Here is a 21,294-nt window from a genome sequence, read left to right as displayed (position 1 = left end):
TATATAAAATTTACCCCAGTCAAATTTTTTCAGATTTTTTTCCGAAATTGTGATGAAAACCTGTAGGCAATGAAATGTGATGTCTGTTTGGTCCAAAATAATAAAAAAAATTACAGAAAAATTCACAAAAATTAAAATGTTGCACTAAAATTTTGGTGGGAATAATTACAGCACTCAAAGGGTTAATGAGATGCCCTATGTACATACCTCCTATTGTAACACACCACATGCTCATTCTGTATTGCAATTTGCCATATACTCTCACCTTTATGGATAAATCGCCGAGGAAACTTCTAACAATAAATTGTTGCAGTGCATGTGCATTAAGGCACATAAATAAGCATAAAACAACAGGTGCCTGCTTGGTCTTTGTTAGGGCTACAAATATGTAGCACCTGCATTCCTCCATCCATTCAATATCATCATAGAAAGGAGTACAAGGTTGTTCATCATTGTCGGCTGTCTTTGATATTCTGTACTGACCAAGAGCAAATTCAAGGGTGCTATAGACCACAAACAGATGTCACATTATTTGTAACATAAAAATTATGTCTACCTCCATCAGTTTAATGTTTAATTATTACAGATTGTAAGTTCAGCCCGGGAAGTTCAATCTTGCTATGAAATCAAATATATATTGACATAGATTTGACTGTTAGAGCCATTATGGGCCAATATTGATTGCTAATAAAAACTTGCCACCACCTGGAGCTCCTGTAACTTTCTTGAACCGCATATAGTAAACTCCAAATTTTAATTTTTCAAAACTTTGGACGAAACCACAATTATACAGTGACGGTTCTCTATAAAACAGTAAAAAACAATTCATTTACAATATGGTTGAGAGGCAGAATCTTGCAAATTTTTATATAAAGGAAATTCAAAGTGACAATTTTCTTTAACTGGAGGGTGGGTAATGTTCTTGGATGTATCTTTTCAGAGCACATCAAAAAGTGTATTACAACACCTTGCCCCAAATTACCAAACCAAAGTAACATCGTCCATGGCATATTCTGAATTCAGTGATACTCCCAAATTCTAAACCAACTGCTGAGTTAGTGTAGGAGAGTCTTGCAATGTAAGTAGTAACAGTATGACCTATGACCCCCAATCATGACCCTATCTACAACTGCTACTGTAATGATGCATGTAGGAGGGCAATGCTGATAAAATACAGGTAAGGTTTCTTCAATCAGTCGAGAAGTCTCCACCATATACAATTTCAACCACAGTCCCTTTACCCACGTAGAGGGACTGTGATTCAATGTGCATCATCCACTGTTACTCAGTTTATTTCAGTCCATAAGCCATAGGCTGTGTTTCAAAATGTGGTTGATCACAATTAATGAGACAACATTTAACTAGACTGCTACAAAGATTTCACACAAAACACAGTAAAGTCAGGTTTTTTAAAACATGGTTTTTATTCACCAAGAGAAGGAAGTTTTCAAAGAATTCACATGGACTGGCAATGGCCACTCTTTCTTGATTATTTTCTGAAAAAAGACTGAACTATTTCCATTATGTAAATGAAGTTGATATGTGATCATAAATTCAAAATTTTGATAGCTTCAGTGGATAAAAAATTAATAAATGACTATCAACAATATTTGAATTGAATCTTCGTCAAAAACATCTAATAACCAACCAGCTACAGAAAAAAGCAAATGGATAACAGCAAAGGAAGCAGGGAAGGTGTTCAAATTAAAATTTGAATGACTGCTGTTAATTACAGAATGGGAAGCGGGAAATCTAACAACACTGAAATAACATGAAATAATGCTATTATGTTTTAAGATTCCAGGACAAGTATTGAGCTATTCTATACAATGAATTCTCTGCTAAAAGACTGAGATTGTAACCCCATTAAAGTATATATTTTCCTATGGGATGTAGCTGAGCAGTTTTGATTCCTGACTTCTTTGCTGGGCATGTAGGTACTAGGTACAATATCAGATTGTGAGTTGAATCCAATCAAGCAATGGGTTAGAAACAGAATTCAGTTGATCATAGAAGGATCACGTGACAGTCAATTTGAATAAACTCTCAAAAGTCAGTTTTTATTTTCCCTGGTATAAATGCATGCCGCAGCATTTCTTCTTGAAATTTGCATGACATAAAGCTATTGTAGAAATTTTGCAAAGTGTGTTAGATAAAAGACATATGAGACATGCTTTAAACTTTAGAATGTTGTCGACAATTGGTGAAAATTTTGACCTGAAACACTTAAGTGTTTTTACAGGGGAAGGTACCAAATGTGTTTAGAGGTTATTCAAATTGACTGTCAGATGATTCTTATGTAATCACAGACTAATTAATATAAATATTAGCATTTTCCAATATCTAGGCTTTCAGAAATGTATAGGTGAATGGGATTAAGAGCTCAGTATTTTGAAGAGAATTCACCATGTAGAAAGTCATTAATACCAACTGACCTAACCAGTAATCAACAGAATTCATCTTCAGAGTCTATCGATTCATGCAAAAAGTAACAATTTCATTCAAAATTTTCTCATCTGTTGATTCTACAACAAATACTTTTGTTTTGTCCTGAAATCTGAGCTTACAGTGTTTTATTCTACATTCTGGATAACAGTGATCTTGGCATGTAATCATTTCAGCCAGATGTTTTTTAGAATCAAACAGATAGCAAAACTAATTCATCATGCTGTGGTCAGTAATATTGTAACAGTAATGAATAATAATCTTTACGGCCCTGATACGGGTTTTGCGGACCGAGGTTGTACGGCGGAAGGGCCCGAGCGTGCGAGGGCCCGTACGCCGTACGACCGAGGTCCGCAAAACCCGTATCTGGGCCGTAAAGGTTTTATCATATACCTTATTGAACGGTTGTGATATGTTTCAGTATTTATCAATAAAATTTTGTCAAAGTTATGGGCGTAAATTGGAAAAAAAACATGAGCCACGGAACTTTGCGGATTTATATGTACGATGTTGTCATTTGTTCTGTTGTGAACGCGTCGCGAGCTTGTTCTATGCGAACACCACTGTCACTACAGAATGAGCACAGATGAGTAGTTGATCCTGCTCGTTAAAATGCACTTTCTCAGCAAAACATTGAGAGGAGACTATCAAGCACTTGTTTTAAACCAATTTGATCGGAATAAGATTCGAACTGTCTACAATTTGCTTCAAAACTACGAGCGAAGCGCATAGAAAGGGGTTCGAATCTCGCGCTGACGTGTTTTCGAATGGAATGTACTTGGATAGCAACGCGCGTGGCAACGACAACGAAATAGTTCGAAAATGCGCGCACACTACCTTATTTGGGCAAAGTGTGCCTGGGCGTGATACGGCTACTTATTACACACCTGTAAGAGCGCCTTTTCCCCATAGGTTTACATGGGTACGTGAATCTAGGTAATGAATAACAAGTTTTACAAAATTTTATAAATGACGATTACAGTGTTCTCAACTTTGAATTACTAACATAGTGTACTGTTTGAATAGTAAAAAAGGACGGCTTAATTTCTCAAATTAGTTTTACAAGTTTTTGAAAAAACAGGCAAGGACGGATTATGTAGGCTCTTACACTTTCATTTTGCTGTGTAATTGTAAATTTACATCTCAATAAAGTGTTTTTCAAGAATTCAAAAAAACAAACCAGCCTACAATAGTCAATTGATCTTTAATATCAAACACTCTCTTTGAAAAGCAAAGTTGTCCATTTCCCTGATTCTTAATGAGCTATGCCAGATACAATTTCTAAAGAGCCAACATAAGACAACCATTCAGTAACTAATATATAAGGTTATTTTTTCAAACTTAAAGAACTTATTTACATAACAATGATCTGTTAACACTTGAAATGAATGACTTCTTTATTTGTATCCAAATTACCGGTACAAATAGAAAGGCTGGATTTCTGATTTCCAATTTTCCCATAATATACAATGTATCTGTGCAAGAGACTTGTCATTGAAGTATATCAAAAACATTGATGTGTTAATAACTGCATTAAGAGTAACCTCATTAAAGTATACAAATGCAAATTACCTTTCTGGTAAATTTCTCATTGCTATTACCAGGTCAGCTAACCATCAAAACATTGATGCTATATTACACTAGATTTTTTTATGGTTGAACACTATTCTCAAAAACACCGTTGTGTAAATTATATTTTAAATAAACGTATGTTTTTTCTCAAAAGTAGATTTTGCCTCGATGAGAAATTCTTTATCACTTTACATCAGTAACAGTTCTAATCTGTTCAATCTGGAAGTTAAAATAGGAAGAAACCTACTTGGCCATATCGACTCAAATCTTTGACTTTCAAGTAAGGACCCTGTCAAAGGCATCAAGACATCTAATCAAACAATGCAGGGCATGTCTTGAATATACTAAGACTTAAAAAGTGATTTATATTGACAAATAATGTGTGAGGGAAACACAGAAATATGTGCTGAACAAATGAAATTTTCTGCTGCCATTCAACATACATATATAGGCCAATATTGCATGTATTTTTCACAGCAAATCAACATTTCACTTACATTTAGGCAACATGGTTAATAAAAGCTACACTCACTGAACAAGCTAGCTGTGCTATTAAGACTGCATGTTATCATCAATGGAATGTTTTTGTGAAAATAAGATGAATACACTGCAGTTGAAATCTAGCCATAAGTCATTTTCTTAGATGTTAGTAACTGATAAAAGATGTAAAAACTTTGTTTTCAAATTCAGAAAAAGTTATAAGAAAAATACTAGAAAGTCATATGGATTTATACAGTATGTGCTCTTGAAAAATGATATAACTTAATATCAATACAGTTGAAGAATGCCGTAGAGCACATGCTCTTAAAAGGGTAATTTTAAAATGTACAAAATAATGATAGCTTTAACCAAAACTGTTACTGTAACAATAGGTAGGACTTCATTATGCATGTTTATTGCAGATAAGGTGTGTTGTAGGAAGTTGCAGTAGATGAACACTGAACTACATCCACCAGCAAAACACTGATGACAATGATAGGATGTGAAATGAACTCTGATGTTACTTACTACCATTCTCATTACAGCTATTTACATTGATACACCATATCGTAGTTCTATATTTTACTGTTTAGTTCTAACAGATGCTGTGCAATATTAATCAACTTTTGATTATACTTATGTTTCTCTTTACATCTCTCATCCCATCACATTAAAATTAGAAGAACAGATCAAAATAGCTTGCTCTGGCAGACAAGAAAACAGCTATAACAGAAAATGACACTGACATATTGCACTCATCTTTCCTTTGTATGTTAGTTCACTGTAATACACCAACCCTGAATGTTTAAACATAACAAAAAACTCTTCATTGCTAACTTTAATGGCAGATTTAGTTTCAACAATATAGGTTGGACTGCAGCATCAGACCGAGTTCATTAAAATATGACAGTCACCGTGGTGTTATCTACTCTTTGTTACAAGAATACCACAAGCTAGATATTTGCATGGGCTAACAGTTTTAATGTAAATAAACACAGCTACCAGATAGGTGCTAAAATGAGAAAATATATCGGAAGCTCAGCTTTATCAAACCTAGTAACTTAGGTTTGACATAAGGTTTGGCATGAAATGTGAAGCAACACTCTTTCCACACATCAGCACTTTCTATTTAATACGGAACAACAACAATTATCAAGATTTTAAAGAAACAAGACCTTTTGACTTGAAATTTGATTCACTGAATATACAGCAATATTGGTAAAAAGAGATCAATAGAGATCTTAGCCTTGCATTCGACATATTATTGCAATTATAAAAATATTGTGATTCATAAGTAAAATGAACCACCAAAAATCAGACTGTAAAAATCTGAATATTTGCATCTATTTGAATTAAATTTGTGTTCTAAATATCTCTATTTCGATGTGTATTGAGCAGTATGTTAGGAGTAGGGATTAAACTGTAATATTGCATTGTGGAAGATTAAATCTCAGTGTAAGAATAATTATTTTCAGAAACTGAACAGCTGATTTTTTTCTGTTGTTGTTGTGGCCGAGTATTGACAAGGCGATGACACAATAGAGTAAACAAACATCTGTCAGCAAATCACTGATCACTGTCTATGAATTCAGCCAATCAGTGATCACTGTCTATGAATTCAGCAAATCAGTGAGCACTGTTTGTGAATTCAGCCAATCAGTGATCACTGTCTATGAATTCAGCAAATCAGTGAGCACTGTTTGTGAATTCAGCCAATCAGTGATCACTGTCTATGAATTCAGCAAATCAGTGAGCACTGTTTGTGAATTCAGCCAATCACTGATCACTGTCTATAAATTCAGCCAATCAGTGATCACTGTCTATGAATTCAGCAAATCAGTGAGCACTGTTTGTGAATTCAGCCAATCACTGATCACTGTCTATAAATTCAGCCAATCAGTGATCACTGTCTATGAATTCAGCCAATTCAACCAATCAGTGATCACTGTCTATGAATTCAGCCAATCAGTGATCACTGTCTATGAATTGGCAATGATTACTAGATGATGGTTCTTCATTTGATCATCAAACAAGCTTTTGGATACATGAAATAAATCCGGGTTTATATTTATACAATCACTTTGCCATTTGAAACTATTTCTAATGATCCTGCAACAAATTGAAACTGACTAAAATTGATGTGTGTCCCTAACATAGGATTTATTTAACAACTCATCTCTAAATGGACTGTCCAAATTCATTTCAAATTAAAATATCTGAGAATTCTACTTCATGTGATTCTAATTCTTACAACTTTTTGCATCTCTGACACCACTGCTACACCAAAAGGGTCACACATGATGGCTGAGATTTCTAATAATGATTTTTTCCTAAAAAAGATAGTATATAGGTTATTAAACAATATAGCACACTTGTCAAGTAGTAATTCCACAACAAAAGGATAAGTAAATATGTGTGTAGATTATTCATATGTACATTATATCACAAGGTGTTAAAAATTTAAAAAAATTAACAAAAGTGTGGAATATCAGCTTAATAACTGATTAGCTAATTTACATAACAATACATGCTTTGCTTTGGTTTTCAGCCGGTTGCTTGTCACCTTTTTGTGTTTTGCTGTGCCCTCTTTTCTTCACAGTGTCACCATTTTTACTTCCTTTTTGCAGAACCTATGCAAAAGTAAAATGACATAAAGAATATAAAAGTGAAAAAGCTGAGCATGGTACTTTTTTAAAATAATGAACAAAGCAGTTCCATGTCTCTGAATATAATGTTGTGTCCACACAGAAATGCATTTCTTAAAATCAGTTTTGCATCATTTTGTGCATGGTATGAAAAAATACATAATAAATTCTGCAACATTTTCCGGTAAGATTATCAGTTGAGTTTTACTCATCCAGTATATTGGTACTTTAATTGTGATGTCTTAAAATTTGATCAAAATTATTTATTGTATTGATAATATTTTCAACACTTTTGAAAGATCTTGTCCGATGCTAAATAATCAATAGTCAATAAACTGATGTAACAATAATAAAACTAACTAAACTGTATGGAATGATGTGTGCATAGTCTGTGATGAATGTACTACTTTGATACATGCAAATACAGAGAGTGGGTTACTGAACATGCATTGTGAACATACATTGGGATGAAATCCATAAATACACAACACAAGATGATCATGAATTGAAGGAACAAAGTTGAAGTACATGCAACAAAATAGACACATTACAATATTGATGTTTATGAAAACACACAATACAGTTAAAAACACTTATTAGATTTAACACATGCTAATTACAAACATGAAAAGGCTTCAGTCATCAATATAATGCATTTACTAATGAAAATCAGATTACTAGTATGACGTTGCATGCAGTAAACAGAGACATTGTCTTACACAGTCTACTAGCAATGTTAAAACCTTATCATTAATAAGTAACAGTTGTTCAGATCAGACTTTATTGATTGGTATAACAATTGATTTTATTACCAACATTTCAAGACCAATGTTTTCCTATCCCGATAAGAAAGAGGACATTGTTGCCATACCATAAACTAACAGTGATTCACCAATTGATGAAAAGAATCAAATAAAATGAACATCTCTAAACAACAGCATGGACTTTCTGATGGCTTATTCAATGATTTGCTAGATTTACCTCAAAACAAATTCAACAATGCATAAAATATACTGGTACTTGCATTACCAATGTTTTCTGATAAATCTTTCTGATCATTAGAAGCACTCAAAATTCAAAGTTTCTAACCAGACAACAGAATTTTGATGAGTTGGCTGATCAACAACGCAGCTTCAAAGTCTATATTCAGTTTGCTAATTCATCTATTATTCACTGATTCAGTTTATAGTACAACCCTGTATACATAATTTGATGACTGTAGCCCTTTCATCACAGTGTTTATTCTTGGTGCACGTTTACTGCATGCATTCAAATGTGTGACAAAATAAATTCATTAACTGTTGTGTATTGTTTATATGACATATGATAAACATTTGACATATGACATTTCCATGCAATGCTGTTGCTGATGTGAAATCTGATGCACAACTAGAAACCTTACAATCATACAATCTTTATATCAATTACTGGCAGTCTAATTTTGGTAGTTCTGCTCATTCTTGTAAAGTTCAGTGACTAGTTGAGAATATATAAATTCTTCAATATTCAATATTTATTCTTCAATAAATTCTTTTTTTAAGTTGTGCATTCTTGTACCATTACTTCTAAAATAAAATGTATCTCAACAGATGCAACATAACAATATTATATCTTTCATGATCCTGTGCATATATTACTACCAGTACCAAGTTACAATAGGTCATTATGGTGATGTATTGCCATTACAAGCATGGGGTAACAGGCTAGATTTGTAAATTAAACATATTACGCAAATGCATGGTGATATAAATAAGCATGGGATCTATCACTGAAATTAAACGTGATATTACTGAATATGAAAATATCTTATTGATTGCCACCTGCATAACAACCATTTAATGTCAATGAAGTTGGCCTATCGAAATAAAAAAACAACATAGAAGATATGAACATCATGAATCACAAAATCCACAGGTTATACATGGTTGTACATGGTTATACATGGTTATACATGGTCACAGAGTACACAGTGATTTATTACAACAATACAATATCTTCAGCTGTAACACTGATATTTGACAGGAAAATACATTATTCTCTATCAGGACCATTTGACATTGTGGCACTTTACCACCAGATAAACATCTAAATTAAACAATTTTGCTGTTAAACAACATATAAAATTTTACTTTCATGTGTGGTCACTAGGATTTGTTTTGCCACCAAATATGACATGTATCGAAAATTTTCTAAGAAATGTAGGGGATATTGAGAGCAACGATCAGATTCTACAATATTTCCAAAACATGGCGATGGAAAATGTTTCAGAGTTTTGAGGCAAACAGGGTTAAGCTGGGTATAAATACTATTTGGTTGTTTGTGTAATCTTGGATGTTTAATACCAATGTTTAGCAACTACTTTTATGTCACGAGGGAAACTCCACCTGGTTAATAATGACTAATAAAATAAATTTGTTTAAAAAGTGAAATTGCACCGATACTGATATATAAGGCAGAGTGTCAATGTGAAGGGTATAAATTTACAGCTACCAGAAATATACATTGACAACTTGAAGTAAAATATTTTACTTTGGATAAAACTCTTGAGATGTTAATGAGACCATCAGATTGAGGATTAAACAGACAATAAAGGATGATATGAACCAATGAATGAAACATTAAATGATGTTTTGTAAACAAATGATACCATATGAATTACAATGAGGGCAGGAATTACCATGGTAACCAATGAAGAAATGCAAAATCATTAATTCACAGGATAGTACAGGTGGTGGATTTTTGCCCTGTAGATTTCTTTTGCAAATCTTGCATCTAAAACAAAAATATAGACAATTTATACATGGCGTTAGTTAAAATGACTTCATTTAGTACAATCTAATACCAATGTCATCACATGAAATATGTTAGAAGGAAAAACATTTAAGAATTGGTAATGTTTGACACAACACACAACAACTTTATAATACACAAATGCCCTAGAACTTGCAGAATTTATTTCCACTTGTGTCTAGATCATCATCCAAACTATAGTAACCTACCTATCTAATAATGCCTCACTGTAGAATGGTTGATCTAAACCTAATGTGCTTTGCTGTTTTTAGTTTTCGCCACCGTAAATGTTTTACTCTACTTTTAATGTTTTTTATGCATTATTATTTATGTATTGTCGTAATTAGATTTTTTTAGTGACTTAAAAACAAAAGTACAAATGTACAGACATAGTGCAACCATTGTTCTTGCCATTTCCAATTGTACAACTGGTACACAAAAAACTGCTAACAAGCCTACTACTAGTACGGTTACTTTCACACAATTCAGGCACAAGGCATTACATTTGAAGGCCTGACTATTTCTCTGAGCATAAATGTTAGATCAATGAACAGTGTACTGAATTCTTATGTTTTGCCATCATAATTTCCAAAATGGAAAAATTCTATCAGCTGCTTTGAAAACCCAAAATAAAAAAATGCAGCATCACAATATCAACAAATCTGCCTAAGGTCACCATATGAACCTGTATACCAGTGCTACTTGACCAGCAGTTTAGAAGGTTATCACAATGGCACAGCTTGCCAAAGATAAATTTGATAGTCTCTGTGTCACGGACAGCAGGATTCAAAAGTGACCACTTTGTATTCAAAGTATGATTCTGATGAACACAGTCATGTAAAGCTATGTACGACATCTGATAAACCAAATTACACGACTCCAATAGCCACAATAACTTGCTAACTGATGTAAATCTGGGAATAATCAATTCAGAGCCAGTAACTGCACTGCCAATCACCTGATATATATCCTAATATTACTGTCATCTTTAAATACATACAATAACAGTACTGTTATCAGAAAACTTTGAATACTAATTTCTTAGGCATTATCCGTTAGTTAATACATGCAGATGTCCGTCATTCACTGCTAGCTCACAAGAATTACCCATTTATAAATGACTTTAGGCCTACAAGGGTTAAAGAATTCTCTTTAATATTTGACATCAAGAACTCATGCTAACTGCTTTCTAGAACTATTACCACTATTGAATGAAACTACTGTCCATCACTGACTGAAACCCCTTTCCATCATTGAATGAAACCCCTTTCAATCATTGAGTGAAACCAGTATCCATCATTGAATGAAACCACTGTCCATCATTTGAATATTGAAGACTGAATCACTTGTTGTTCAGTCCAATAATTGCACATTGTAATAGTGGTTGAATGAAACACATCAATCATCTGCAAACACTGCTATCACATGTCTGTCAACTCATTTCTTTGGTAAGATGTTGAAGTGCCTAGGAAATGGGAAAGGAGGGGGATGTGTTTATGTGGATAGGGTGTGTCATGTGCTCAATAACATATCTTTTGATAAAATGAGTGGACTAGCCTTACATTTCTAAGCTGATTTCTCTTTATTAAGGCTATCAATTGTTGTCATGAGATTAAATACCATCATTGGATAAACTCCTAGTGATGTGGACTATTTTAATTTCTTGGATCAATCAAATGATAATCATTGTGGATTAATTACTCTGAGTTTCAGTTGTGTCTAATCGAAAGGTTACCCTTTCTGTGACACCCATGCAGACATTTAGCCAGCACACAGTGTAATCACACAAGGAGAGGGGCTTGTGAAAAACTCAAAAAACTGCACACATTTTGTGGTGGCTGATATGATGGGCACTGCATCATGGGTAAAGGTTTCTGGCAATTAATTGATGTATGTAAGGCTTACTTCCTCTGTCTGCTCAAGCTGCCCATTGAAATTAAAACTTACAATACTGATGACATCATCCTAAAGAATTAAAAAGACAGATAACAACCAATAACAAAGAAAGTAGTTAATAGAAAAGAAACACACACTGTGCACTCTGTGTCTGTGTATGACCTGTATGACTTGTGATTTAGTTCATATCTATGACCTGTATGACTTGTGATTTAGTTCATATCTATGACCTGTATGACTTGTGAGTTAGTTCATATCTATGACCTGTATGACTTGTGAGTTAGTTCATATCTAGTTGTTTAACACAGAGAAGTCTCATTTCATTTCATTCTTTGTTTTGTGGTTATAAGTTTCCAATTACACTCAAACATGTTGCTTTTCAATATCAAATATGCAATGGCAATATAAATTGACTTAAAACAACATAAAATCTCACTTTGACATGGAACTGTGAACAGCTTAACCCTCTCAAAACCAAAGTTTCACACTCCAAATTTTCTTCCGTGGACAGGTAGATGGAAGGGTTAAGCTGCTCATTCTGGAACTTTACACAGTTTATACTTTATTTGAATGGTAATGTGAATTTATATCTACTTTTAAAATCAATTTCATAAAGTACTGTAATTTATTATCAGTGGACACAAAACATGGAATGAAATTAAAATGATTTTGGAAGGAGGAAAAGATGGTTAATATCTAATGGCCTATGCACATGTTAACTCTTACATTGCCATCAGGGTTCAATCTTTCTTTGGCATTTTGATGACCTCGCAACATCTGAAGAAAGAATGGATGCATGATTAAATAATGAGATACTACAAAAGAAGGGCGACATGAAAAGAAACTCAGCAGACTTAGACAAAAGTATTACAATGAATGGTTTCTGTCACATGAAGTTGACAACTGTTAATGATAAAATAAAAACCAGTAACAGAACAAGAAAATAAGAACTGTTGAGAAAAGTGTCATGAATCTAGGCAAAATCACGAATACAAGTAATCTTGGCCAGAGAAGTGTTTTCATTATTTCACAATCAATCCGAAGGAGAGAGTAGATTAGTTGGTTAAAATGACACATTTTTTGATGACAAAGATTGATTATGAAGTAGATATGTAGATGTACATAGGAAGTCCAAATATGTCACTGACAGGTAAATATCAGCTGTCATACTTGTAATAAAGCTATCAATGTTGCAAACATTAGCAACACAAGTAAAAGTTTGGAACTTTCCTCAGCTGAAACCATTGAAAGGGTCAATGAAATACATTGTTTGAAAACTGTAGTCAATTCTGCAAACATATTCCTGAATGTTATGCCTTGCATGAATAATGAAGTCGTATGAAATATTAGCATCCAGTCTGTAAAACAATACTACCACCTTATTAATTTAAAGACTGGTCAAGTCCTCAAGTTTTGATAGCATTATTTTTTAGGACTCAAATTTATCCTCCTTTATATAAAGTTTCTCGATAAATTATGTGAAATATGATTTGTCAAAAAGATTTCAAAATAACTAGGAGTGGGGTACAGACATGTAAACAACTGGGTGTGGGGTAAAGACATGTAGCAACTAGGTCTGTGGTACTGACATGTAACAGGTAGGTCTGAGGTACATGTAACAGCTAGCTAGGTCTGGGGTACAGACATGTAACAGCTAGGTCTAGGGTACAAACATGTGACAACTAGGTCTGTGGTACAGACATGTAACAACTACACTGGGGTACAGACATGTAACAGCTAGGTCTGGGGTACAAACATGTAACAACTTGGTCTAGGGTTACAGACATGTAACGGCTAGGTCTGAGGTACAGACCTGTGACAACTGGTTCTGGGGTACAGACATGTAACAGCTAGGTCTAAGGTACAGACATGTAACAACTAGTTCTGGGGTACAGACATGTAACGGCTAGGTCTGTGGTACAGACATGTAACAACTAGAGAATGTAACAGCAAGGTCTGTGGTACAGACATGTAACAGCTAGGTCTGAGGTACAGACATGTAACAGCTAGGTCTGAGGTACAGACATGTAACAGCTAGGTCTGTGGTACAGACATGTAACAGCTAGGTCTGGGGTACAGACATGTAACAGCTAGGTCTGTGGTACAGACATGTAACAGCTAGGTCTGTGGTACAGACATGTTACAACTAGAGACACGTAACAGCTAGGTCTGGGGTATAGACATGTGCAACAGTGTAGAATATTTCAGTTTATCCACGCTGTGATGAAGAGATTGGATCAAGGTATAGACGAGGACATTCACTATTATAAGCATCTTGCAAATATGGATGTATTCGCTGGCTGACAGTAGATTTAAAGTACAAATTACAATTCAGCAGGAAGGAAATTCAGAGTAGATAGATGAGAATGATATTCTGCACAAGTTGTACTGATAAGTAGATTCTGTATTCATGACATTTCTCACAACAATGTCCCACACAGTTTGCTTGAAGACCTACTAGTGAGTAATTTTCCTTTATAGCTGTTCCCATCCAAGATTGATTCTTGATTTCAATGTTATGACACTTGTGTATTACCATAATTGATAAATGTTGGTAAATCTCGTGAAAAAATGTTTCTCAGAAAAAACAGATCCAAGCTGTTGTTCTTCAGATTTGTTCTGAATCAGTATGTGCTAAGACAAACCAGTTATGGCAGTGAGGTCATTGTTGGAGATTGTAACCTTTAGTTTCTAAAATATCACGATTATAATTATCTGAGATACAGTAAGAGAATTGAGATTCAAAATGCAAGGTTTGCTCAATTAACACTGATACTTCAGAAAACAAGGCTTGATTGCTTTGCAAACATAAGACAATGAGATAGCTTGTATGTTATCCTCAGAAAATACCTGAGTTATTAGTAAATATTCTAAAATGAATATTGAATGTAATCTATACAGGATAATAATTCCTTGTGGAGAAAATCTGGTATTCTTGTTGATCCTGAAATAATAGATTGTGTTCTGAGGATGAAAGGAGGGTTAATCAATATCAAAAAATTATCAATCACATCTGAAAAGTATTTTTTGTTTATCGTCTTAAAAATAACATGAGATATCAACAATAAAATTATACAATACCTGATTAAGAAGATGAACTCTCGTTTTAAGTTTTGTTCCTGTACTGTATGCAACTGCAGAGACTGCACGGAAAAATGGTTCAAATTGTTGTTGTTCAGATGGCTTGGATTCCCACTCTCTACAGATCTCCTACATAAACAATATGACAGTAGCAATAACATGTAAGCCTTTTTCCCCACAGGCAAACTATAAACATAGGGCCAATGTCCCTGAAGCTACTATAGACATGGATACAAAATTAAGTATTTCCTAAATGTTTGAGTTATCTCACTAAAGTCATCCTAGGGACCTGTAAACCAAATATTAAAGCTGTCTGACCTGCAGTTTTGAAAAAACAAGCGACCTAAGAGTCCACAGTCTAAGCTCTGCTGCGTTATGTAGAGAATAACTTTTTGTGACACATCTGTTGATGACGAAGGTAGATATCTTTGATAGCACATTTTAGGAAAGCCTGACCAAAAATGGCAAAATTAGCAGCAAAAATATGAAATTGAAGATTGCATCATAATTTCAAAATATCAAATTAAGATAAACCCTAGGAACCTGTATACCAATATCAAAGCACAATTTTGACCAAAAATGGCAAAAATTGACCCAAAAATACAAAAATTGAAGATTTCATCAAATTTCAATATATCACATTGAGACAACTCCTAGGAACCTATATACCAAATATCAAAGCTATCAGACAAGTAGTTTTTGAGAAAGAAATTTTTTGACAAAAAATGGCAAAGATTGTGCCATAAATACAAAAATTGCAGATTTCATCATTATTTCAATATATCATATTAAGTTCATCTGTAGGAACCTGTATACCAAATATCAAAGCTATTAGACGAGTACTTTTTGAGAAATAATTTTTTTGACCATAAACGGCAAAAATTGCCCCAAAAATACGAAATTGTAGATTTCATAACCATTTGTACAAATCTATGTTGGTTCATCCCTAGGGACCTATATACCAAATATCAAAGCTGTAAGACAAGCACTTTTGATGAAATAATTTTTTGACCAAAAATGACAAAAAATTCCTTAAAAATACAAATTTGCATATTCCATCACAATTTGTACAAATCTATGTTGGTTCATCCCTAGAGACCTGTATACCAAATATCAAAGCTGTCAGTGGTTATGAAGAAGATTTTTTACCAAAAACGCCTTTTTTGTGCTAATTTGCATATTTTCAACAATATCAAAAAATAAAAAAAGACAGTTTCTCAAAATCATATTTTGCATCTACACAACAAATATCAAATCTGTAAGTACTGCAGTACTCACAGCTAGCAACAGCCTGAGACAGCATTGTATGAACACCTGTGAGTAACAAGACTGAGTATCTAACAAACTGTTATCAAAAACCTATCCACTAAAAACAATGAACTGCCACTTTCACTTTCAATTGAAATTACATTTCCAATCCTTCTCTGCATAGAAGTGCATGCCAATGGGCTTAGCAATAATGTGAATTAAGACCAAACAGATATAATGGGCTTAGCAATAATGTGATATTAAGACCAAACAGATGTAATTACCTGCATTCTTCTTTCTTTTTTCTCCAGTCTTTCATATTTCCTCTGAAGTAAAACAAATTCAGCTTTAAGTTGAGTTCCATCACCACTGCTATCAAGACCAAATGATGTTGACCTCCGCGGTCCAAGTCCAGGTCTCTGTGTTTTTGATTCCATCTCACGAAGTTCCTTTGCAAAAATGAAGACAGTTACTGTAGTTGTTTTATTGAAAATAATCGTGACTACATAGGAAAGCATTGGAAATGAGAGATAAATCTTTAACAAGACACAGTTCAATGTACTATTGGAGAAACTGGCAAAGTAAAATTGGCTAAGAAAATATTGAGGACAGTCAGGAATAGATGGGGAGAAGACATCCTTGCAGACAGTAAACATAAACCAAATGAACCATATGAAATCAGTATGTACTGTATGCTAATTTGACATTCCATCAATTCAAGAGTCTCTTCCATGACTCAAAACATATTTGTTCATTAAATGTATATGTTACGGGGATGGTAAGGGAAAATTTACGGCAGTGTGCAGTATCTTGGAAGCTTGTAGCTTATTGGCTGCTGGATATCATCATTGACATTGATCATTTAAAAACAGCCAATCAGCTGCATAATAGTCTTAGTTTCAGACTCTGTAAGGTGTTGTGAATAATTGCATTCTGCCAATCAGCTATTACCTTCATACCCACTACTTAAGGTAGAACGCACCTCGGGGACATATATTAAGACTCTCAAACTTTTACAATTCTCTTCTGATATACCAAATGTGGGGGTTCATTTTAAAGCTCTTGGTGAAAGAAAACTTTTCACCACCTTAGTTTTTAGAAATTCGAAATTTTTCATTTTTCTCCATAGAGTTAACACAGGGATAGCGGCCATTTTGAATTTCTGACATCGGTAAATCTTGGGTAATTTGTTTCTCTAGTACCAAAATTTGCATGGTGACCCCCTATTTTTATTCTTGATTTTGAAAGAGAATGATTGAAAGATTCTTTGAGGAAAGTTAGAGCAAAACTTTAAGTCTTTCACTTTCGAGGTGCATACTACCTTAGGGGCGACGTCAAAAGATCGATGTTTGAAAAAAACATAATTGCTTAAGTTTGGGGGTGGGGGGTTTTTGGCCAAATTAATTTCTGTGCAGTCAAAAACGATTTAACGTCTTTTTGGCAAATTTTACGATTTCAAGGCTGTTTTTGTACGCTAAAACCGATCCAGTCACCTGTATTTTTGTTACTTTATAATGGTTTTCAATTTTTATTTAATTTAATGTTTCATTGGTACGTCGTTTGAAAGAATTAGTACAGGGTATGAGTCTGCAATGTTTTTCAATTTTAGGTCAGTTAAGTTAGAAGGGGGGTGGCGGGGTCTGAGGCCAAACTTAAGAAATTAAGTTAGATTTATTATATTGAACTTTTGATGTTGCCCCTTAATAGCCTGAAACTTTCATAAAATTCTTCAGCTGATTCAGAATGTTGTGAAATTTTAAATTTTGGAAGGCACAGTGGTTGGAATATTCAGGTAAGCCTGGCTTGGTAAGTGATTTGTCTGACAGCTTTTCATATTCTGGAAATCACAAGAAGTTGTGACCAGTATTACACTAGTGTATCTCTGTTAACATCATCACAATCACTGCACGTGGACTTGATTAAAGTAAGCTGCTGATGCAGCCACTGTCAGAATTTGAGTAACTACACTGACTTATATATATCCTCTCAGGCCTTACCTTATGATAACATACCTGAATTACCCCAAGGTACTAGGGTTAAAGCTTGAAATAGCATACTGGTATATTTTTCATAAGCATGATAATTATTATACATTGTTGTGGGATTACCCTGTTGAACTTTATGTGTATATGAAAATCTTACTTTTGTTGACATCTTGACTAATTTAGAATCTGGAACAACATCTTCTTGTACACCATAAAGGAGAAATGTGATACAGCCAGAGTCAAAGTAGTCCAGATGTTCTTTAGTAACACTTGGGAATGACACAATACGTGAATGATTCCACTCTGGAGACAAACTTCCCTTCAATGTAGGTGTCTGTGTGTATTCAGCTTCATTGAAAACCCTGTACTTTACAAACAAACCTTTGGAATAACGAGCTTTGTTCACATCACAATTCCGAACAGTGACCTGTAAGACATAATGTTCATTTTTATAGAGATATTCTTTGACAACAGGACATCACAATGACACCAAGCTGTATGTCAGACCAGCTGAAATGCCTTTTCCTGCTAGACAGTATCACTTCCCCATCTGCCAAGTCAGTAAAAAGCGGTATTGAGCCAAAACCATATGTATTTTCGCTCACTTGACTTGGTCTGTTGTAGCATCTTTAGTCCATAAAAATAAGTTTACAGTATTTATATTTTCAACAGCCTTCAAATGTTCAATATTATGTTAAAATACACCACATGCAATATCTTGTGCTTCACAAATTTAACCATCTTGACCTGATGGTGAAATATGGACTTGGTATGATTTGTGTTTATCATTATACATATATGAAAAGTTCTCTAATTTCTAACTTCCCTGAACTTAAATGATATAAACAGGATGTGATGTTAGATTTTCAATGACACCCAGCTTATGGAAGCTCTGCTCTGCTAGCTACAATAATGAGAAGAGTGATCAGTAATATACTTTTGAATTAATGATAATACCCAAGGTACAAATATGTTTAAATTATCAAAGCTACAATTATCTATCTCATATATTCCTTCTTGGTTTGCCATCACTTCTTTGCACATCTTCATCAATATAAATGAATATCGAAAGCCTCTTTAAAATAGTATTACAGAAATTTAGTTGCCCGTAAGGACATGTCATCAACAAAAGATGTGACATATGTTGTAAGGCAGGTCCTTGTACCATACAATGCAATGTATTTGATCAAGTCATACGACGATTAAAAAGAAAGATGTGCTTTGACTTGGCAGAGTTTACCAGTAATGCTCCTCAGTTTACCAGATCTCTAAAATCTAAGGTCAACGTATCACAGTACTGTGATTGGAAGAATTTCCTTTAAAGTTTAAATAACTCAGATTTCAATACTTATTTTGATTCTTTGATTCGTTTTATGTGACTCCATGAATATACCTTGAAGTAGAAAGGTTTGCCAAGGAGTTCCTGTGGATCATCAACAAACATTTCTTCATCTAATGGCTTGCCTGCCTGAGTACTTGGTGTTAAAACAATGGACATCTGTCCTTCTTCAGTTCCCTGTTATGCATTAAATAAGCAGATCATTACAAAACATACAGACTTCAAATACATCTTTCTGTATCTGTTGTAATCAGACTACAGGACATCACTCATACTTCTGAAATTTGTCCACCACATAGACATGGATACCCTTCTAACATATCAGTAATTAAGCCCCAATCACCTAATAACAATGGCCAAATTGAATAGGAGAAATTTGCACGGAACTTTATTCAGCTGAGTGATCAAACAGGGAGACAAAGCATCAATAATTTGTCTCATAAAGCAGGAAGTACAGTAAAGTACATAACTGGGAAAAGGTATAGAAAAATTTGTGTTCTTGGTCTTCAATAACTCCTGTTATATGTCCATAGATGGATGACATGACTGAATCAAATAAAATTTGTTTGCATTTAGTTTGGGCTAAATTAAAACTTTCATCGGTTGTAATGCACACAATGTAAAATGCCTTGCTGTATTAACAATTGATCAGAATTGATTTGAGAAGTAACATCAAGGTCAAGGGCAAACAGTCAAATGACACTGAAGGATATTAAAGCAGTTGAGATACAATAAACAGAAAGGACTGAAGGCAGACTTGAAAGTTGAAGTTTCCGGGCACAAAACAATATCCATTCCCAAACATCCATAGGTGAACTGTGGAAAAGTCTCAATAAAGCATATGATGAGACTATAATAGCTTGATCATAGTATATTAAATACCAGTAGGCTATTCTAGACCCAGTCTGACACCAAGGATACGCTATGTAACATGGTATTTACCTTATAGTCAGTTACAGCTAGACTGTCATCAAAGTCTAGGGCATAACCTAAACTCTGTAAAAATGCATTACAACTTCCAATGAGAACATCTTCAGTTGGTTCCCAAAATGGATCCTCTTCCTTAGGAATTTTCATCACATCTTCATCACCATCTAACCATCTTTGATACATATCCTTCAAAACAAAAAGATTACCAACAAAAGATTATTACTGCTGACTTCATCTGAATTTTACTTCCATTATGCTTGTACAGTCACGTTTACAGAGTCTAACCAAAGTCAAGTTTCCTTTACCTAAAAAGCACTTAACTTCCATTCATTATCTCTTAATGGAAACCCTAAACCTAATTTTAAACTGTTCTCTTTTACACTTGTAAACCAAAAAAATAAGTATCAAGGGTCACTCACTCACTGTACAATTTTCCAAATTAGACCGGCATTTCGCCACCAAAATTAATCAATACTGGATATTCTAATACATAGTGCTCCATCACCTCTATTAGAAATTATATCATACCAGTATATTGATGGCACAAATACAACAATCTGATTGGTCGAGACATGAAAAGAACCATGGTATATTCGCAATATACCACGGCTGGCACACGCGCGAGCTTTCGGCTTGAGCAAAATTCCATTTTTGACATTTCATGCCTGAATTTCAATATACTGTTATGATATAATAGCAATAAATCACACCCAGCAACAGTATACCACTCGATGTTGACCAGTTCACTTCATATATGCACTTGCTGTCGCTCATGCATGTATTTTGTGAACTGGTAAAATTCTTGTGGTACACTGTCACTGGGTGTGCTATATTGCTAAAATATATTACTTTCATTCACCAGTCACAACCACCAGTAAAGCAC

General features: G+C 34.1%; 1 protein-coding gene across 4 annotated transcripts in view; it reads right to left on the bottom strand.

The window, feature by feature from the left end:
• Positions 1-1,400: 1,400 nt before the first annotated feature.
• LOC139148642 (kinesin-like protein KIF28) overlaps positions 1,401-21,294 on the bottom strand; it is a 52,845-nt gene continuing 32,951 nt past the window's right edge. Inside the window, exons 20-27 of one of the 4 annotated variants that reach the window (XM_070720140.1) lie at positions 20,424-20,597; positions 19,536-19,658; positions 18,300-18,569; positions 16,442-16,606; positions 14,910-15,038; positions 12,555-12,605; positions 9,820-9,914; positions 1,401-7,127 (exon numbers count right to left, since the gene is read on the bottom strand). In XM_070720140.1, the coding sequence (XP_070576241.1) occupies positions 9,855-9,914; positions 12,555-12,605; positions 14,910-15,038; positions 16,442-16,606; positions 18,300-18,569; positions 19,536-19,658; positions 20,424-20,597 (972 nt within the window). In that variant the 3' untranslated portion in view covers positions 1,401-7,127; positions 9,820-9,854. The remainder of the gene's footprint in view (positions 7,128-9,819; positions 9,915-12,554; positions 12,606-14,909; positions 15,039-16,441; positions 16,607-18,299; positions 18,570-19,535; positions 19,659-20,423; positions 20,598-21,294) is intronic. The other 3 variants (XM_070720138.1, XM_070720141.1, XM_070720139.1) reach the window with 3 other exon arrangements.

Source organism: Ptychodera flava, chromosome 13 (assembly GCF_041260155.1).
Source record: "Ptychodera flava strain L36383 chromosome 13, AS_Pfla_20210202, whole genome shotgun sequence".
In the NCBI taxonomy this organism is placed as follows: domain Eukaryota; kingdom Metazoa; phylum Hemichordata; class Enteropneusta; family Ptychoderidae; genus Ptychodera; species Ptychodera flava.
This window is presented reverse-complemented; position numbering and strand designations above follow the sequence as displayed.